General features: G+C 39.6%; 1 protein-coding gene across 1 annotated transcript in view; it reads right to left on the reverse strand.

Annotated features, from left to right (window-relative positions):
* LOC101842645 (amyloid beta precursor protein binding family B member 1 interacting protein) overlaps positions 1-20,093 on the reverse strand; it is a 103,928-nt gene that overhangs the window by 41,638 nt on the left and 42,197 nt on the right. Inside the window, 4 exon segments of the mRNA XM_040755393.1 lie at positions 3,042-3,119; positions 5,882-6,183; positions 9,017-9,104; positions 10,660-10,731. Of these exon segments, the coding sequence (XP_040611327.1) occupies positions 3,042-3,119; positions 5,882-6,183; positions 9,017-9,104; positions 10,660-10,731 (540 nt within the window).

The raw sequence follows: 20,093 nt of genomic DNA on the forward strand, positions 1-20,093 counted from the left end.
CTAGGGCCTTGCACTTGTCAGGCAAACGTTCGCCACATGTTTGCTGCTGCTGAAGCCTTTGATGAAGAGCTGCCTTCTCAGAGAGGCTTCATTATCACCAGTGCATGTGAGGAGTGGCTTAGGCACTGTCTACCACCTCTTCTGGTTTCCAGCACATGTTTCTGTTGTTGTAAGGGCAACAACAACAACAACAACAACAACAACCATCGTTATTATTAGGTAAGGTCTTGCTGTGCAGTCCTAGCAGGGTCTAGATCCATGGTGTAGTCCAGGTTAGCCTTGAATTTGCAGTTCTCCTGCCTCCAGATCCTGAGTGCTGGGATAAGAAGCATGGGGTACCATGCTGAGCCTGGTTTAATTTGTTTCACTGCACTTGCCTCTTTTGCTAGAATTTAGCTTAACACAGAAAACAATCTCACCGGACCTGTTTACTATTGTACACATCTAGTACCTCCTCTAATACATGGGTGTGCTCCGTTAAAGAAGACAGTCTCCATTGGGATTCTATAGAGGCCCAGAAGGAATATAGGCAATAATTAGTGGATAGTAAGTACATTGGGTGGTGATAAAAACACTAAGGATAAAAGTAGAAAAGGTAAAAGAATTTTAGGGAATAGTGTGTACAGTGATGGGGACAATCTCACTCAGACGGTGACTGAATACTTAAGGGAGGAACAAAAAAAAAAAGGTCTGTTAAGAATCTGAGCAAGAGTGGGAAGGATGGATAGGTACAAAGGCACCACAGTAAGCAATTGAGGAATGTTCAAGGAGCAATTACAAGGACAGGTAGTTTCAGTGCAGTAAATGCAGAGAGGACGAGAGAGACAGAGACAGGGACAGAGAAACAGGGAGGAAGAGACAGAGAGACAGAGAGAGGAGAGAAGAGAGGAGAGAACTGAGGCTAAGGAGACAATGGCAGCCAAATCACATAGAGACAGAAAGGAGGCAAACCTTCACTGTACGAGATGAGCACCACAGAAGGCTCTTGGACTATGGAGACAAGAGCAGGGAAGGCGAACTGAACTGCACTTTGAGTGGAAAGGCTAATCTCAGACAACAGCATAGCAGTTCATCCTCATCACCTCAGTGGGCATGGTACATATGTTGTCATGGTTGTTAAATGTCTCTTACAGGCTCATGTATTTGAGCATTCATCTCTCTCTGCCTCCTGACAGCAGACACAATGTGACCAGTGGCCTTGCACTCCTGATACTTCAGCCCCTGATTGTCTTGCTTCCATGCCTTCCTGCTATAATGGACTGCATCCTCAAACTGAGAGCCAAAACCAGTCCTTCCTTTTTGAGATTGCTATTGCTGGGTATTCAATGCAGCAACAAGAAAAGTAACCAGTTGGTCATCTTAGGTGTTTGTCACAGTAAGGAAAAGCTGACATTTACATGACAAAATAAAAGAGAAACAAAACAAAATAACAACATCAAAACCACAAGGTGATTGCCATTTTCAAGGAATAGAACCAGTTCTTTCTGGAAAACATCTTCATATATGAGCCTTGAAAGTCTGGATCCGGGGACAGTCAAGGGACATTTACTAAATTAATCATCATGTATATAACTCCTTCAATCAAGAATTATAGCAGGTGGCATGGAAATATAAAGCATTAAGACCCCAAGTGACAAGGACAATTCACCTAAATATGTGAGAGATGACAGATGCTTCAGGAATTGAAATAAGATGTAGACTGAGTACTCTTTCCATTAACTAAATTAACTTACTACTGGAGCTTTCTTGTCCTGCCAGGTCCTGCAGCCGCCTTTCAGCCCCAAATAAACACACAGAGATGCTATATTAATTATTAAACTGTTGGCCTGTGGCTAGGGCTTCTTACTGGCTAGCTATCTCTTAATTATTAACACTTTTCTATTAATCTAAGTATTTCCACATGGTCTTACTTTACCAGAGAAGGGTCCGGACCTGTTACTCCTTCCTTGGCTACATGGTGTCTCCTCTCAGTCTCTTCTCTGCCTATCTTTCCCAGAATTCTCCTCGTCTCCTAGTCCTGCCTATCTTTCTGCATCTATTGGCCAAGCAGTATCTTATTCATCAGCCAATAAGAGAAACATATATACAGAAGAACATCCCCCATCACTAACTATTACTAACATTTTAATAGTGGGTGTAGTCTCCTAATCAGGTTAGATACAGGTTTTTCTATTATAACACAATAAGTATGCTCCTAAAAAACAAAACAAACAAACCCTATGCTTACAAAAAATGTTCAGAAAATTATAGACTAACTCATAAAGTAGGGTTAGAAGCAGGTCACGCAAAATTTACACAAATTAGAGACTAGATTAACAACAAAGCCAATATGTGATTCCAGGCAGACATCAGGTATTGAGGCTGCTCAAGGGATATAAATTCACAAAAGAAATTGTGTAAATGTGAGGCCAAGGGATGCTGAGGTCTGACCCAGTCAGTGTGCCCAGAGGGTGTGCCCCAGAGGGCATCCCTCAGGGAAGGGAGTCCAGGATGAACAGATTTTAGATTCTCAAAATGGAACTGAGAGAGCACTTGTCTAGGTGGTAGCAAAACCAAAGACCTTTTCCTTTCTTGTTAAAGGAAATTTGTACTCCCACTATCCTAGTTCATGTGAAACTATATGTGTAAAACAACGAAAAGTCATGTACAAGCTAAGAAAAATGCCTGCCCTGTTAGGCATTCTTGCTCCATCTCACCAAGGGGAGCTCTTTGCCATCATACTATCCTATAGAAAGCCTTTAAGAAACGGTTGAATGCAGGTTCCCTACCCAGAAATCACAAATTAGCTAAATGATGTTATACAGAGAAAAATAATGCCATTTCACTGTGTCCAGAGAATTCTTTAAAGATGGTAACTATTGAAAAGTGCCACTTTAGTTTTCTTTCCATGATACTGTTAAGCCAGGGTCTTGAGTATGGTAAGCAGGTGACTTACTACTGAGCTCCCCACAGACAGGTGAAAATTTTATTTTACTGTTTATCAGTAACTATAACATGATATTAATTTAATGCCCCCTATGTAAAAGTGATTGATGGCTTACCTTCTTGACCTTGGCTTCCTTCAGTTTTTCCAGTGCTAACTTAATTTTATTAGCTTTTGCTTGGGCTTCTTCTTCTTCCTGTGAAGGAGTAAAACAGTCAATAAGGTCTAATAAATAATACCAGTGGGTAATTCTTGTTAGTGCTAGTGTCTAGTTAATTTATAGTAACAAAATCATCAAATTTTACACCCTCCATTTCTAGAATATAAATAAATGCCTGTGATTAAATATTCAACTCAAAGTTGCAGAAAGAAACTATTGTTTATAGCCTCGGGAATTTCATCCTTGAAGATGAAATGATGACCTCAACAAGTGCATCATATACTTATTAGAGTATGCTATTCTGTGCTCAGCTCACAAAACAGGGTCCTGTGTTAGTTTGAACTATCAGTATCCCCGTAAACTCATGGACTTGAACTCTGGGTCCCTAGATGGTGGTGCTGTGTGGAGAAGAAATGGAACTATTAGGATGTGGAACCTTGCTGGAGGAAGTACATCAGTGTGGGTGGGCTTTGAGAGTTTACCACCTCTCCCCACTTATAGTTTGCCTTTTGCTTCTATCCTGTGAATAGAAATGTGATCGGTAAGCTTCCTGCTCTGGCAGCCTGCTGCTCTGTCTCCCCTGATAAAATGAACTGTTCCCTAAGCTAAGGTAAATGCTTCCTCTCTTAAGTTGCTTTGATTGTCATATTTTAACACAGCAACAGAAAAGGCACCGATACAGGGACCATCCTACAGAATCTAGTAATGCATTTGGCCTAAGGTGAGTTGAGCACTTCGTCAGGTCATACACATCCTCTTGGATCATGGTATCTATTTAGGGGGGCATTCATAGCTTTTATTAGAAACTTGAAAAGATCCTTAACATCCAACTTAATACTAGAGCCAAAACTTAACCTTATAAATCACAAAACCTCCAAAGCAAAGGAAAACAAACAAAACACCCCACTGATGAACACACATGAACAATAGCAAAGAGTGTGAAATAGTCTTGTAAGATCAACTTCCTTTGATGACATACAATGCTGAGAATAGAACTATTAAGGTGTTCTATTTATTTATTTATTTATTTATTATAATTAGGAAATGAAGTGCTCTGCTTACATCCCTATTGTTTGATAGAATCATCTCTTCTCATACCAATGGCTCTTGAAATGTTTTTGAGTGCCAAGATGCTTTAAGGACACGTGAAAGTGTGGAGTTTTATAAGTCTCTACCTATGTGTTTGACGTTGTATTTACTTTTAAGGCATCTATGATACCCCTGAAGCCTTGAGGAATCTATTGTTATGAGCCTCTGCTCTGTCTTAGTCACCAGTTTTAAAATGATTTATCTAGAATAAACATGGTGAGGCAATGAGTGTGATAGAGTGTGGCTTAACATTTGATTTCTGTTTAAAGTTGTAGGAATTCTGAGGGCCACGAGGGTCATGTGAATCACTCAGTACAAACAATATGGAAGCTACAGCACCCAGAGCTGTGTTTTCACTTGGAAATATTTTAAGGGACCCACTTAAGAAAAATTCTTCAAAGTGTTATCTCTACTTTTTTTTTTTTTGAGGAACATGTTGTAATTAACTTGCCAAATAAGGACAATGTAAACTTTGCAGTTATTTTACAAAATTCAGAAATTTATAACTATCAAGCATTCATTACCTGTCTTTACAATACCCTCCCCATTGAAGACATTCCAAGGACACATAGTCTTTGTCCTATTGAATAATGTTGCCAGAGGCAACAGTTCAATTTAACTCAACTGAAAACCTGTTCTTTTCTATATTTTGGGATAGGAACAGGGATAATGAAACATATAAATTAGTTTTTTAATCCATGAAAAATTAATAAGGCACGCCTTTAATCCCACCACTCGGGAGGCAGAGGCAGGCGGATCTCTGTGAGTTCGAGGCCAGTCTGGTCTACAGAATGAGTTCTCCAAAACAATACAGAGAAACCCTGTCTCAAAAAACAAACAAAAATTTTAATAAAACATATTCTCCAAAGTGTGAGTATTATTAATGAATATGCACATGAAAATATTACTTTTAGTCAAATTATGATAAATATTAAATTTGGTCGTAATGTGTTCTTAGCTTACATCTATTATAATTTAAATGTCCTTACCAAAACTGATGTTGAAGTTTAATTTCCATTGTAAAGGATTGAAAGGTAAGACAAAGTGGTATTTTTATAAAGTAAGTGGGTCATGAGCAGAAAGCCAGAACCACACTATAATACTCCCAACCTCTGGACCTAAATTAGCCTTTATTTTTTTCTGCATTACCCATCTGTGGTATTCAGTTATAACAATAGAAAACAATGAGACAACATTATTCGTGGAAGGCTCTCTGGATTTGCAAGAAGCACACACTATCCTTTTTCATAGTACTTCAGAGGTCTAGGCACACAAACTTGTGGATGTAATTATCACTTCAAAGAAAGTCCAAGGTGATGGGCAGTAAATGACAATGGTTCTGCCTTCTTGGATCCTACATACTTTGTTGTGGGATATTTGTATACTGTATGAAGATGTATTACTGTGATTGGTGTAATAAAAACCTGAATGTTCAATAGCTAGGCAGGAGGTATAGGCTGGACTTCTGGGCAGAGAGAGACTCAGGGAAGAAATGCAGAGTTGCCCACTAGATGCAGAGGGGGCAGGATGGGCAATACAGAGATGAGGTAACACTTCGGGCAGAGTGTAGATTAATATAAATGGGTTAATTTTTTATAAGAGCTAGCTGAGAACAAGCCTAAGCTAAAGCCAAGCTTTCATAATTAACAAGTCTCCATGTAGTTATTTGGGAGCTGGCAGTAGAGAGAAAGATTCATTACAATACTTACTTTAGAGAGAGGTTCAGGAGGCGGTGGAGGCGGTGGAGGCAGTGGAAGGTCTAACATGGGTTCTGCTGGTGGAGGTGGCAAAGCATCTTCATAGTGGCTAATACCAGCTGCAGCAGCACTTGCTCCATAACCAAGTGAGGCTGCACCCCGGCCATCTGATGCCCCCTGAAGTACTGAGTGGTGCTGATTCTGAGAGGACTCTTTCTGAGCCTGGATGGTTCTCTGCTCAGCCTCACTTATATCTGCTACCAAATCTGCCATGAGGGCGTCTAGATCTTGGTCTTCCAGGGCATTTAAGGACTCTTAAGAGGAAAAAAAGAAAAAAACCTAACTATTTGCATCCAGATAAAATAGAAAGCAGTTGTTTTTTAAAGAATAATATACACATAGGTGGGAATCATTATTTAACTTGTTATGATACAATAAGAAAAATATTTTTATCCAGTAGCAACACCCACATATTGGGACTCCTGAAATAATTACATTCAGTGCTTAATGTGAGTAAGTTTCTAACAGGAAGAAGAGGGAAAACTTGTGCTCTCCACGGGGGTGTCTCACACTCCAGCCACAAAGTCAGGTTTGAGCACACAGTAGATGCCTACACAGGAAACTCCTGAGTATTTTGGTGCAAGAGCCTCTAACTTCAGGACAGTAGAGGAGGAGGAAAGTGGAAATGAATGGAAAGGGGGTTCTCCCTAAGAATTTGGAAGGGAGAGCACTGGTGATCAGGTGGGTTTCATCTACCTTTAGGGAGTACAGATAAACATCTATCCCATCTATCTGACCTCAGGGAACCTTACATCATAAGTGCAGGATTAATTCAGCCAAGGTGTTAAAGAGTAAAGCCAACGAGACTAAGTAGTAAAGGTTTTTATGAAGACAGTGGGCTGGGTGAGCTTTTTATAAGAAAGAATGAACAAGGTTTTTAGGGACATGGGGGAAGGAAGAGCGTTCATTAGGACTTTGTCCAAGTATGAGATTGCTGTAGAGGCCACATTCATGCTCAGCAAGTTGACTAGACTGCCTGGAACAGAGGGAGTGGTGTCGGGGACAGAATCAGGCAGTCACCACATGATGATTCGGTGAAGAAGGGATGAATCCTGTGCAGGATGGCCCAAAATGAGGAAACGGGAGTGTCAGAAAACAAACTTAACTTTGTAAAAAAACAGAGAGCACTGTAAGCCAGCTCATTGCCAGACATCATCAGTGCCATGCAGCACTGTTGTTCATTAATATCAATATGCCAGAGAATCAAAATTTCTTCATATAGCTTAAATGTGTTACTACAGATAAATTCTATTAATCAGTTACAACATTAGATAGTGAGGAATAGAGAATGAGAAATGGATTCTATTTTTAAGTCTGTCATTCTGGGAATGACTTTGATATATATTTATACATATATATGTGTGTATGTATGCATGTGTGTATGTATGTATGTATATATGTATTGCTTCTCGGTCTTTTGGCTAAGATCAAGTGTAATATATATATTTGACAGGGTTTTTCTGTGTAGTTTTGGAATGTGTTCTGGCACTTGCTCTGTAGCTCAGGCTGGCCTCGAATTCACAGAGATCTGTCTGCCCCTACCTCCTGAGTGCTGGGACTAAAGGTGTGTGCCACTACAGTCCACTGAGCAAAATATTTTTAAATCATTTTAATAACATTTTAACTGAGGGCAATAAAATGAATTCTCAGCAAATTTAAAATCACACATCAGGAATTTGGTGGCTTTGTCCTCTTCCAAAGTCAGCCCATACACCAGCATCTTGTCTCCCTGTTGCTGCACCCTAACATGACTATGCTTAGAGATTTATGGGTTTCATTGACTCTGTCATCTTTGGTATTTCTTTTTGATACTAGGCACTAAGTGTTTAGAAAACACAGAGTTGACTAACAGCAATGGAAACACTGACTAAACTTAAATTTTAGTGGAACTGATGATAAAATGCTCATTTGTAGCACTTCCAGAGGCAGAAGCAGGCAGATCTCTGAGAGTTCAAGGCCACCATGATCTACATAGAAAGTTCTAGGCCAGCCAGGACTACATAGTGAAACCCTGTCAACAAAACAAATAAAACTAGAAAACTGCCCAAACAAAACACCCATTGCATGTGTGCAAGAATCTTAAGCATGGCTGTCAGAATTCCACAAAAGTGGGCTGCTTTTTGGAAACTTCCTGAACGCTGTTAATCTTGGTGGACATTGCTGGCATAAAAAATTTTGTGGTGAATAGAAGGGTGAAGTAAAAAGAGAACACTAGAAAGAGGTGCATTACAATTGACCAAGTAGTGATCACTGGTGCCTACAGGCTTATCAAGGAAACAGTGCAAGGGACAGAAGCAATGAAGTTAAGTGAGACGTGGAAACAGAAACCAGATCTTTAGGTTCCGTACAGGGTTTCTTTGCTACTTCCATGAGGTTGGGTTATGTATAGGGCTTCTTTGCTACTTTGGCTTTTATACTGTTATAGCCACTGAAAGTCTTTAGCTATTCTTTTTCAAGAGTTCCAGTGAGGCCGCCCTTGTGATGCATTGGTAGCATGTCTGACTACAAGACTTCCAGTGAATTCTTACAAAGTTGGAAATTATTATTTCAAGACTTATTATCATTTCAACAACATTAGATCTAACAGTTCTCTCTGCAAAAAATGGAAAAGAGGATCCTGTTATAAAGCAAAACTTTGATCTCAGAGAGATTGAAAGTTTCAAACAGTAAATGATATATATGTTAAAATACCATATTTAGAATAAAACATATTTTGAATCAGTTCCCATTCATGTATTATCCATTGTTAATAAATACTTAACGGTTATCCTTGAAAAGACATTTTCTTACTCACATTTTCTTGACTCCTTAGTAATAAGAAGAAACTTTGGTTTCCTATTCAAAAGGTGAGGTTGTCCTGAGACTTTTCATAAATGGAAGATGATTTTCCCTTTCATCGTTATAAGCAAAAATATCTAATGGCCTTTCTTAATTAAGTGCAGACATAGTAAAATACTGCCCACAGTCCAGGGCTTGTACATTATTTACCGCAATGCCCACATTAGTTTCATGGTCAGAGTATAGTTCCGTGTAGATTTCTGTCATTATGGCTTCAAATTGCTTAAGAAAACAAGTTTCTGTGCTTACCATTTAAATCCTTAAATCCCACACTGTAGTTAAACTCTTCTCGGGGTGGCTTGGGTTCTGGAGGAGGGAGAGTGTCCACTCCTAAACTCTGTGAAAACAGATCCCACAGTTTCTGTGAGTGAGTCACAAAACCAACATTTCTGAAGCCCCAAACATTCGTTATTTATCCCTTTTTCTCTCCAAGTATTCTCTTAAAGATCACGTTCTTGCTTAAATGTTTTGTGAGTATTTTTTCTATTATAGGATATTTCAGCTTTAAAAACCCTGTAAGAAATGCTTTGAAACAGATTGTGTTAACTGAGAATAATGAGAATGAATAGTTGATTTTTATTTTTTCTTTTCTTTCTTTTTTTGGGGATCAGGGTTTCTCTGTGTAGTTCTGGCTGTCCTGGTTATCCTGGAACTCATTTTGTAGACCAGGCAGGCCTTGAACTCAGAGATTCTGCCTGCCTCTGCCGCCCAAGTGCTGGAATTAAAGAAGTACATCATTACCACCCAGCAAAACTAATTAATTTTTCTAAGCAACAGAGAGACTTTGCTGTGCAAGTGAAGGCACATACTATATATAATTTTATAAGGGCTTACATAGTGACATTAAAGAAAGGAATGTCCAGTTATCTGGAAAAGAAATTCTTCTGCAAAAAATTTTAATTATTTGTTTACTCCAAGGGAGTTAATGCCCTGACAGTTCCAATAAGTGGCTGATAAACAAGGCCCCCACCCTCAAGAGTGTAGATTTTTGATGCTATAATCTCATCACTTATCTTCTTGCCATGCAGAAATTAAAATGTTTCACATTTTACAAAGTATGTTTTGTATGCTCTGTGTGTTCTGTCTTGCTTAGATGTGACTTATATTTTAAGATTATAAGCACTTTTTCTCTGTTTTCTTTCCTTTTTTATGTTTAGATTTTTGATTCAAGGAACTCATCAAATTATAAGCGCATGAACTAGAGTTACAGCTCTTAACAGATGTGCTGCCCCAGCACCATACACTAAACTTTTTGGTTTTTATTTGGAAGGCCACCTTTGTCAGGATATATGGGAGATGGGTGGGGATATGTGGGAGATGGATGGGGAACATAAATAGAACAGTATGTTACTCATCCAGAAATTTGGGAGAAAAGTATATAGGGATTCTTCATATTATTGTTTCAACTTTTCTGTAAGCTTGAAATTTTTTTCAGTATTACAATCACATTACTGTATTTAAGTTCACTTTAATTTTTGCTTATTTTAGGAAACTTGGAATACCAAAGTTTATCCACCCTTTCTAATCATACACAGTGGGGTCAATCTACTCTTGGTTGAATGTTCTTCTTAGCTATGTAGCCTGTGGCTGAGTGACTTTCATGCTTCTTAGAGGGGACCAAGTTCTTACAGCTCATTCAGAAAGTCGTAATGGTCCTTTGAAATATAGCATTTCCTTAAAAGATGACACAAAAACATCTTACTCAGTGCCATTTTCTCAGTTAGTCTCTATGAAGGTTATTACTAGGGATGTTGCTCAGAGAGCAACATGGGAATTCCTCCCATCGTCACGATGAGCACAGACATTGAGATTAGCTGTGCATGTATGACTGTTATATTAAACCACGTGGACCGAGGATGCAGAACCAATAAGGGTTAAGAAGAGGGTTTTACCTGGGTCAAAAGATCCATCTCCCCCAGCAAAGTGCTGAACATCTGGTCTATGTCTTCATTTGATTCACCCATCTGAAAGAGGAAGAGACCCAGACATGAGTGATCTCTAAAAGCTTATCAGGGGATAACTGTTGCATTTTCATTCTTTCCTCTGTGATCAAACATCCATGAAAAGAACTATGTGGAGAAGAAGTCTCTGCTTACCCTGGAATTCCATGTCTGGCTGCCACCTGATTTGATGTTGGAGGATGAGCTAAATCGTGGGACCTGCTGCAGAGCAAAACCTGAGCTTGTGTTTTTTCAAACAAACTGCACATTGTTCTGGGAGTCACCTTGCCTAGGATTCTTTACTTGAAAGAGAGAACACCTCAAGCCATTCTTGATAGCTGCTTTTGACTGCCAACTTGTTTGGGTTGAGAAATACCAAGGAGATTGTCTGTGATGATGTTTCTAGGGATGAATGGATTAATTCCTTGAGTGATTTATAGTAAGGTAACACTTTTGTTCATAGTGAAGAAATTGGACTCAAGTTTCTGAAAGCATGAGTCAAAATAATATTTTCCCTCCTTTTGAATTTGTTTTTATCACATATTTGGTCACAGCAATGAGATGGCTACTAAGATGTGTTGCTATCATGTCAGAGGAATGTAGAATTTACCTCTATTTAACACGCTAAAATATTATGGTATTTTAAAATGTCTGTGATTAATTGAATTTACTGAATGCTCCCCTGCTTCATAAAGATATCTGTGAAATAGCAACAGCTTTGGGCACATTTATTTGGCAAGGCTGGATTGGGAAATAAAGAGATAAGAATACTCATCTTTCAAGAGCTGCTTGGCAGTGTGTAATGTGGCAAAGGGAATGAAATGTGTTAAATGTAAATGAAAGATTCACCCAAGATCATTTCCAAGAGTTCTAAAAACTGCTAAGACACTACGAGACTAATGTCAATTGCAGCAGCAATAGTCTGGTGAGGGTAGAGTATCTTTGTATGTTGCAGTCAGATCTGTGAATCCATTATTGTTCCACTAGGCAGAAATACTTGAAAAAATTCTGCATTGAACATGTCAACACTTTTTCTTGATAACATTCACTTACAACAACTATAGCCATACTATAGTTATAAAATAATGTAATATAGTTATAAAATAACTCATGATTATTTTGTCAAGGGCAGACTGCATTAACCACTATGGTCCCAATATCATATTGCTTGGTGGTGGTGCAGCCATGTTAGTTTGTGTGGTCTTCTCTATGAGCTCACGACAGCGAACAAGTCTAAACATGCATTGCACGCTTATCTCCATTGCTGACTGACAGGTGTCTATAGTTAAATGGTATTATAAGTGACCTAGAGATAACTGCGAACACAGAGGGATGTGTATATGTTACATGAAAATAAAAGGACTTGAGTACTCTTGGATTTGGGAATCCGTAGAGTTGCCTGGCACCAACCTCTGCAGGTGTTGAAGGATAGCTATATTTCAGCCATCAATATTTACTTGACCATGGATACATAAGTGCTTTTGTTTTCATATGGACACACACATATATGCAGAAAAATGATGTTATGGAAGTACACAAGGATTGCTGTGTGCTTAATATTTGACTTTCACAATGATCAATATGACTTACCTTTTTAATGTAAATATATATATCTTTATTTTCCTTCAACTGATTTTTTTAAAGAAATATTTTTGCACACATACTTTAATATGCAGATCAGGTCTAAAAGAGTAAGATTTTTGAATGCTTTCGTAGCATATATGAAGTATGCATAATACTAGGTCTCATTATAATATTTTCATATATGTCCTCCTCACTGCTGTGTTTTGATCATATCCATCCCTCCATTACCCTCTCAAGGTCCCCCTACTCCTGCTAATCAATTTTCTCTTCCTAAATATCCCCCTTTCTACTTCTCTCTCTCTCTCTCTCTCTCTCTCTCTCTCTCTCTCTCTCTCTCTCTCTCTCTCTGTGTGTGTGTGTGTGTGTGTGTGTGTGTGTGTGTGTGTGTATGTATGTGTGTATAGCCCAATGAGTTTCATTAGTGTTGTTTATATGGACATGGATACTTTACCAGTAGCTACGCCACTGAAGAAAATTTCCCTTCTCCTCAATTACTAACTGTATAAGTCCCTATGGAAGAGTGGGTCCCTCCCACTTCTACTACAAGGTATTGATAGGTACGATTTTGTCCAGTTCTAGTGCAGTTAATCATAGTTGCTGTGAGTTCAAGAGTGCATCAGCCGTGAAATGCTTGGAGGTCAGTGCTCCTACTGATCCCCACACTTTCAGCTCTTCCATTCTTTCTGCCGCTTGCTCCACTAGACCCTGAGTTGTGGAAAGGGTGATATAGATGTCTCATTTATGGCTGGCCATTCAACAGACATTTATCCTTGGTATCTTGACTTGTGAGTCTTCAGACTGCTGACCACCGCATTAAGAAACATATCTAACCAAAGTTGACAGCAACATTAATTTATGGGAATAAATATGGCTACTTTGAAGGCAATTTGATGGGCATATCCTATTCATTTGGCAAAACAATCACAGAAGGACCTATTACTTTCCCAACCATTATTTTTTGCTCAGATTTATGGTAGCAGATGTAAATTCCCTCCTGTGGAGCAGGCATCAAATCCATTCAGAAAGCAGTTGTGTGGTGGTTTTAATGAGAATGGTCCCTGTGCTTCATATGTTTGAATGCTTGCCCCAGTTGGTAGAAATGTTTGGGAAGGATTAATAGCAAAACTACTCTACTACTCTAGTTAGTATGTTCTCCCTCGCTCCCTCCCTCCCTCCCTCCCTCCCTCCCTCCCTCCCTCCCTCCCTCCCTCCCTCCCTCCCTCCCTGCCTCCCTCCCTCTGTCCCTCCCTCGCTTCCTCCCTTCCTCCCTCCTTCCCTCCCTCCCTCCCTCCCTCCTTCCCTGCCTCCCTCCCTCTGTCCCTCCCTCGCTTCCTCCCTTCCTCCCTCCTTCCCTCCCTCCCTCCCTCCCTCCTTCCCTGCCTCCCTCCCTCTGTCCCTCCCTCGCTTCCTCCCTTCCTCCCTCCTTCCCTCCCTCCCTCCCTCCCTCCTTCCCTGCCTCCCTCCCTCCCTCCCTCCCTCTGTCCCTCCCTCTCTCCCTCCCTCCCTCCCTCCCTCCCTCTGACTAGTGGTTGTTGTCTCAACATGCAAGTTGTCGGCTACTGCTCCAGTGCTATGCCTGTCTGTTGCCATGCTTCCTGCCATGATGACCATAGACTCATCCTCTGAAACTGTATGCAAACCCCAATTAAGTTGTAAGTTGCCTTGGCTATGGTGTTTCTTCACAGCAATAGAAAAGTAACAAAGACAGTTGGCTGCCCCATAGCAGACTTGCCATTACTGTGCCAGTCAATGTATCTTGCATGGCCAGGCAGTATGATTGCACACAGGGTCCACAGCTGAGCAGGATCATTTATGATCATCCTCCCTGTGTGATGCTTCGGGTACCGTGACAATTAACCAGCAGGTAGGATGTTTCTAGCCAAGTTCTAGCTTGATTTCTCTATGTCCTGAGGCTGAGATATGTGGCATATTCAGCCTAAATAGGGTCTTAACATGAAGATTTGCTGGGCAACCAGGAGCAGTGGCAATTGCTTGTATTATTTTGGCTTCAGGAGCCTCCCTGACCTACAACTCTAAGGAAAGGAGTCCACCCCAACACTGGTATTTTTTGTTTAGTAATCTAGGGTTTCAGAAGTGGAGAAATGGCTTAGTAGTCAGAAGCACATACTGCTCTTAGAGAGAACCTGGGTTCAGTTCTAAGCACTCATATCTAGAAGCTTACAACTGCCTAACTCTGGCTCTGGAAGGCTTGATGGCTCTGACCTCCCTGGGCACCTGGACTCAGGTGACATATCACCTCCCACCACATACTTAAAAATAAAATAAATCTTTAAAAAATCCTGTGGCCTTTTGGAACAGCATTATCTACACACACAGTATACTTCCATTCAAACACTGCTAATTTTTTTAATTTCCTTGTGGTGATGTATTATTTATGATTTATTAAAGCTCGCCTGAGAATACAGAAAACAAAGCTAGCCACAAGTTATAGAGCCAGGCTGCCATACTAGTAAGCCATAGAACCAGTCGGTGGTGGCATATATCTTTAATCCCAGGACTCAAGAGACAAGCATATGAATCTGTTAGCTCAAGGCCACACCGAGCTACAAGAAACTGATCCAGTCCTAAAGAGAAACATCTCACACAAAGATGATCTCAGCACTTGGGATCACATGCCTTTAATTCCAGGAAAAAGCAAAGGGCATCACATGGAGATTTATTTTCCAGCCACACTGAGGAGAGGTCTTTCAGTATGATGTAGAGGTAAGAGCTAATGGCTGGCTACTTTGCTTCTCTGATCTTCAGCTTGAAGCTTGAACCCCAATATCTGTCTCTGTGTCTTTTATTATTCGTGTTACATTTCATTATGGCTTTCTCATACATAGTTGTTAGCATGCAGATCTAAAATAACAAGACTTTAAAAAGAATTTGAAGATACAATCTCACTTTGTATCCCTGGCTGTCTTAGAAATCATTATATAGACCAGGCTGGCATCAAACTCAGACAGATCTGCCTGCCTTTCCTCCAGAGTGTTGGGATTAAAGATATACACCACCGTGCCCAGCAATAGTAAGATTCTTACAACCACAATCATAACCCTATTATCTACAATTTGCTTAATAATAAATCATTTCCTGAAATAGGCTAAGCCAAAGCAGATCAATTTATTGTGAAAATTTACAGTTTACCTTTTAAATGACATCAACACAATATTTAATTAGTAACATGTTTGCTTTTCTTGACTTCATTCCATTTATGTCTCTTTATAATAATAACAAATAACACTTCTATTCTACTGATTGCTTTCTTATAAAGGACTCAAGTGGATTTTAAAAGACACCCTAGTCTATGAAAGAAAAATGATGAACTGATGACTGTAACATAACGTGTACCTAGCATTATACGAAAATCCTTCTTTAAGCCAATGTTGGCCTCCTGGGCCAGGATTAAAAGATACAACAATACAAACACTTTTTTTTGGCTGAGTCTGTGAATATTCTCCAAATGTCTACCCTGCATTGCTAGTGTCTAATCTCATTTCAGCAGTAATCCTAGGCTTCAGTATTCTTACTTTCCTTATCACAACCTTCCCTCTGCCAGCTTTAATATAATAGTTTGTTAATTCTTAAGAATTTCATACATTCATACAATGTAATTTTATCATAATTATTCTCCACTCCTAACCACAATTCCCTTCAGATCTATATCTTACCCCTCAGTTCTTTTTCCAAAGTTTATGCTTTCTCCCCCTTTAAGAAAATAACACACCAAGTCTAATTTGTACTATCCATATAGTCATGAGTCAGGGGCCACCCACTGGAGAATGATCAACCTGTCAGAAGCTATCCCTTAAAGAAACTGAGACTCCTTCTCCCAGAAACCATCAGCTATCAATAGCTCCTCAGCAGGAAGTGGGGGTTTATAAGCCCCTCCTTTCCTTCATGCTGGAATGCCAGCTGGTTTGCTCTTGACTGTAGTAGCAAGATATACTACAGATGTAATAGTGGCATGAATGTTATGAGACTAATTAACTACTTTCTGCTTAGTCTTAAGACCCATGCCATAGGAAGAAACACATACCTGAAACTGTAAATCTGGCCAAGAACCCATGGTTTGGGAGCTTGTTGGCCTCAGGAATGATCCTACTTCTATGATTCTAACTGAAATAGCATCAAGTGGTCCTCTAAATTCTTATCTTTAAGCCCATACGATAGTATATTTCTCAGACCACATCTTTTTTTGTGCAGAAGACAACAGTCAACAAAGAAACTCAGCTGGTCAAAGTGCAGTCTCTTCCCCAATTTTTAATGCTTCCCTTCTCTCATGATACATAAAATCTTTAATACGGTTACTGGCTCCATTCAACAATCATTTTGAGTCTTAAGTTTTGAATGTTTTACATTATGGGATAAACAAGTGATTTGTGACTTGTTTGAGATACATTAAATATCTAGATTTACCTTTTTGGTTTCTAGTGAAGGATGTGTCTTGTAGATACATGGGAGTCATGAAGCTGGTTTGGCCAGCATGAGCCAGGAAAGAGGCTTTTGTTAAAGTAAGAGCAGCCTAGATAATATGGGACAAGCATAACAGAAGTAGACATACATACCCCAAAGAATCTGGAGTTCACACATCAGGGACTGACAGATACATGCTGTATCTGAAGAAGCATTCATTGGAAACGTAGGATCAGACCCTTGAAAGCAGCCAGACAAGTACTCAAATACAGAATTGACAGGTAAGGCAGGCTCATGGACTTTGTCTACATGTATAGGTCTAAGAGTTAAGGAGGCATCAAACTGTGCTGGTGAAGGATGATGGGAAATGTTTTTGCTATTTTGTGCATTAAATTAAAGCAAGGAAGAGGTCTACGGGTGGACCCCACTTCCGATTAAAGACAGGATTCTATGTGAGGGTTCATTCACACAGAGTTTTATCTCCCCCTTAGAGAATGTCCAAATCACCCTTTCCTGCTCTGGTCCGGATGTGATGTGTTCTTTTCTGTAGAGATGATGAAGGGATAGAACATTCAGAGGTGAGGCCTTGTGGAAGATGCCCAGGTGATGGGGTGCTGCCCTTGGTAAGGATTAATACTGGTACTTCAGAGTAGATGAGTTCTTCCAAGAGTTAGTTGTTATAAAGCAAGATCAGCTGTGTTGACAGCTTCTCTGGCGTCCTGTCTCGTCACGTGATATACTCTGTATGTATTCCCACCATCTTGATGCCCCTTACTGTGAGACTTTTACCAGAGTCAAGCAGATGTCAGTGCCATGATCTTGAATGCCCACAACTGTCAGCTAACACATATCGTTTCTTTTTTTTTCTGTAATAAGTCAATATTTTAATGATTTTTGAAATGTATAAAACAATTGAAGGCATCATCATCCTGATTATGGGAAACGATAAAGAAGCTAAAATTAAAGTAACAGAAGTCATTACCAAACACATCTTCCCCAAACTGTACATTCCAGCTTTTGCATTCTTACTATTTTTTTCACAGCAACCTCATATTGATAGACCATAGACCATACATAGATACTTCATAAGTTATTCTACTGTCATGAAGGAACATAATATGGAGAAGTTCAGATGGTTTGTGTCTAGACTGTGGAATGGATTCTCTTTCTGACAAATTACTACTTTCCCTTACTTCCAAATTTTCATTTGTAAGAAAGATAATAGTTTTCACATTGAGTGGTAACACATGCCATTTCTTGTGAAGTACCCAAACTCAGGTATTTTTTTTAGAGCAACAAAAAGATATACTAATTCGCTCCCCTTTTCAAAATTTCCTATGGAATGGAGGAAAACAGGTAAGTGAATAAAATATTTATGTTGTTATAGACTGTGAAAATAGTTAACATGCTATTCAATATCTTAGAATGAACCCTCCATGAATTACATTGATGAGGAGAAATTAGCAGAATAAATAGCACGATTATACAATTGCTCATGTAAATTCATTTTTAGAGTCTTATGTGATATAGCAATGTGAAAAACAAAAAAATCCTTCAAAAACAATTATTATTAATAGGAAAATAGTGTTTCAGTCAGCAAAGTAATCAAAGTATAAGAAATAGATTTACTGGCTGACATAATAAGCTACCAATCTATGTTACATATGAAGCAATGATGGAATGAGCAGTAAGGACCTGCCACCATGTATTCTCTTCAACCGGTGACTGGAAAAAACACTAAAATGAAGAAATGTGACATTTATGAGTCAGCAAGCCCCATCATGTCCTGAGACTTTAGTTTCTCAGTCAGCACACACTACTGATACACAGTGGGTAAAGAATGAGACACAGCAAGTTACTCACTCAAGATGGAAATAACTCAGACTAACATCACATCCCTGTGACCTGAGACTCTCCCGTAGGTTCATCTGGCCCAAGCTTCCCCTGTTCCTGCCCTTTCACTGCTCTCCTCCTGCCCCAACCACTGTCTCTATTTGACTTATCAGAAGACATCACTATCAAAATTCTGCTGGAAATACACCCTCACGATTCAATGTTTAATGAGTTACATTTAAAACCTTTTACATTCTTGGTAAATCAGACATCTGGTGCAAGAGTGTTACTGTGTCATCTGTCTGGCCTTGAACTTGGGATCCTTCTGCCTCAGTGAACTAATTGCTAAGATTTTAGGTGTGGTACATTATTTGCAGCTTTAAGAGTTTTTTTTTTGGCATAAAGTTTTGTTAATCTGTAAATTCAATCATCTTGCATGATTACCCTTTCCTTCGAGAAAGCCTTATTTCTGGAATGGATGGATCAGAGCCACAGATAATTCATGTATTACATATACACACAAGTATGAGAAAACAAGGCTGTGTATGTGTGGTACTTTCCAAAGGTCACAAGAGAAAACGCCCATCTATGAGGCTGAACGTGTTATTTGGGTTAGCAGCCAGCATCTGGGGTGGAGGAGCTGTTGCAATGAGGCACAACATTGCAAAACAAGCCATGTTCACACCATGACTGGGTGGAGTTAAAAAATCTTTTCATGAGTATGTAATTTCTGGGTTCTTTTTGTGCCCTAGGAAGAATATCACATTGGAACAGTACTTTATCAGAGTAGTTATATTATTTTCATTTCCTTGAGAAAGAAGGGTGTGCTGGAGGAGACGCATATCCAGGCTAAAACCCTACATTTCTTAGTGATGGTGGCATTTTCCTAACACTCAAGCATTTCCTATTTAGGTAGGGTTCAGATTCAAACTTCATGTTTTCAGCCCCGATCCTGCCATTTTTTCCACGTAAATAAGACCCAGTCATACAGATTGGAAAATCTAAGTAGTGTGTTATGTATGTTCAACAGGACATACATAACATTCACCATATGTATTTAATTCAGTTGCAATGTAGTCTTCATTGTCCGTTCCTTAGATTTGAAAATCTAAGTAGTGTGTTATGTATGTTCAACAGGACATACATAACATTCACCATATGTATTTAATTCAGTTGCAATGTAGTCTTCATTGTCCGTTCCTTAGCAGATCCAGCCATGATTTTGAACCAAATCAGGACAGCCATTTTCCCACTTGTCAATGGAAGCCCGTTCGAGCCCCTTGGGTATTTCCATGCAAATGGTTCCCACTCACTATTTCTTCTTCTGCACCCTCACCTCCTGCAACACCCCAGGTTTGATGAGTGACCATTTGTCACTCATTGGTCTGATTTAGAAGCTGGTTTGGTGCTTTCCTCTTCCGTTTTCCCACCCAGGGAGTCAGAAAAACCCTGGATTTTCCTGTGCAGGGCTTTTCCTTTCCTTTATTCCCGCCTGGCCACAGCTGAAGGCTTCGTCTCTCCACTCTGACTTCCTGTTCTCACCGACACCG

This window comes from Mesocricetus auratus, unplaced genomic scaffold (genome assembly GCF_017639785.1).
Source record: "Mesocricetus auratus isolate SY011 unplaced genomic scaffold, BCM_Maur_2.0 Super-Scaffold_100013, whole genome shotgun sequence".
In the NCBI taxonomy this organism is placed as follows: domain Eukaryota; kingdom Metazoa; phylum Chordata; class Mammalia; order Rodentia; family Cricetidae; genus Mesocricetus; species Mesocricetus auratus.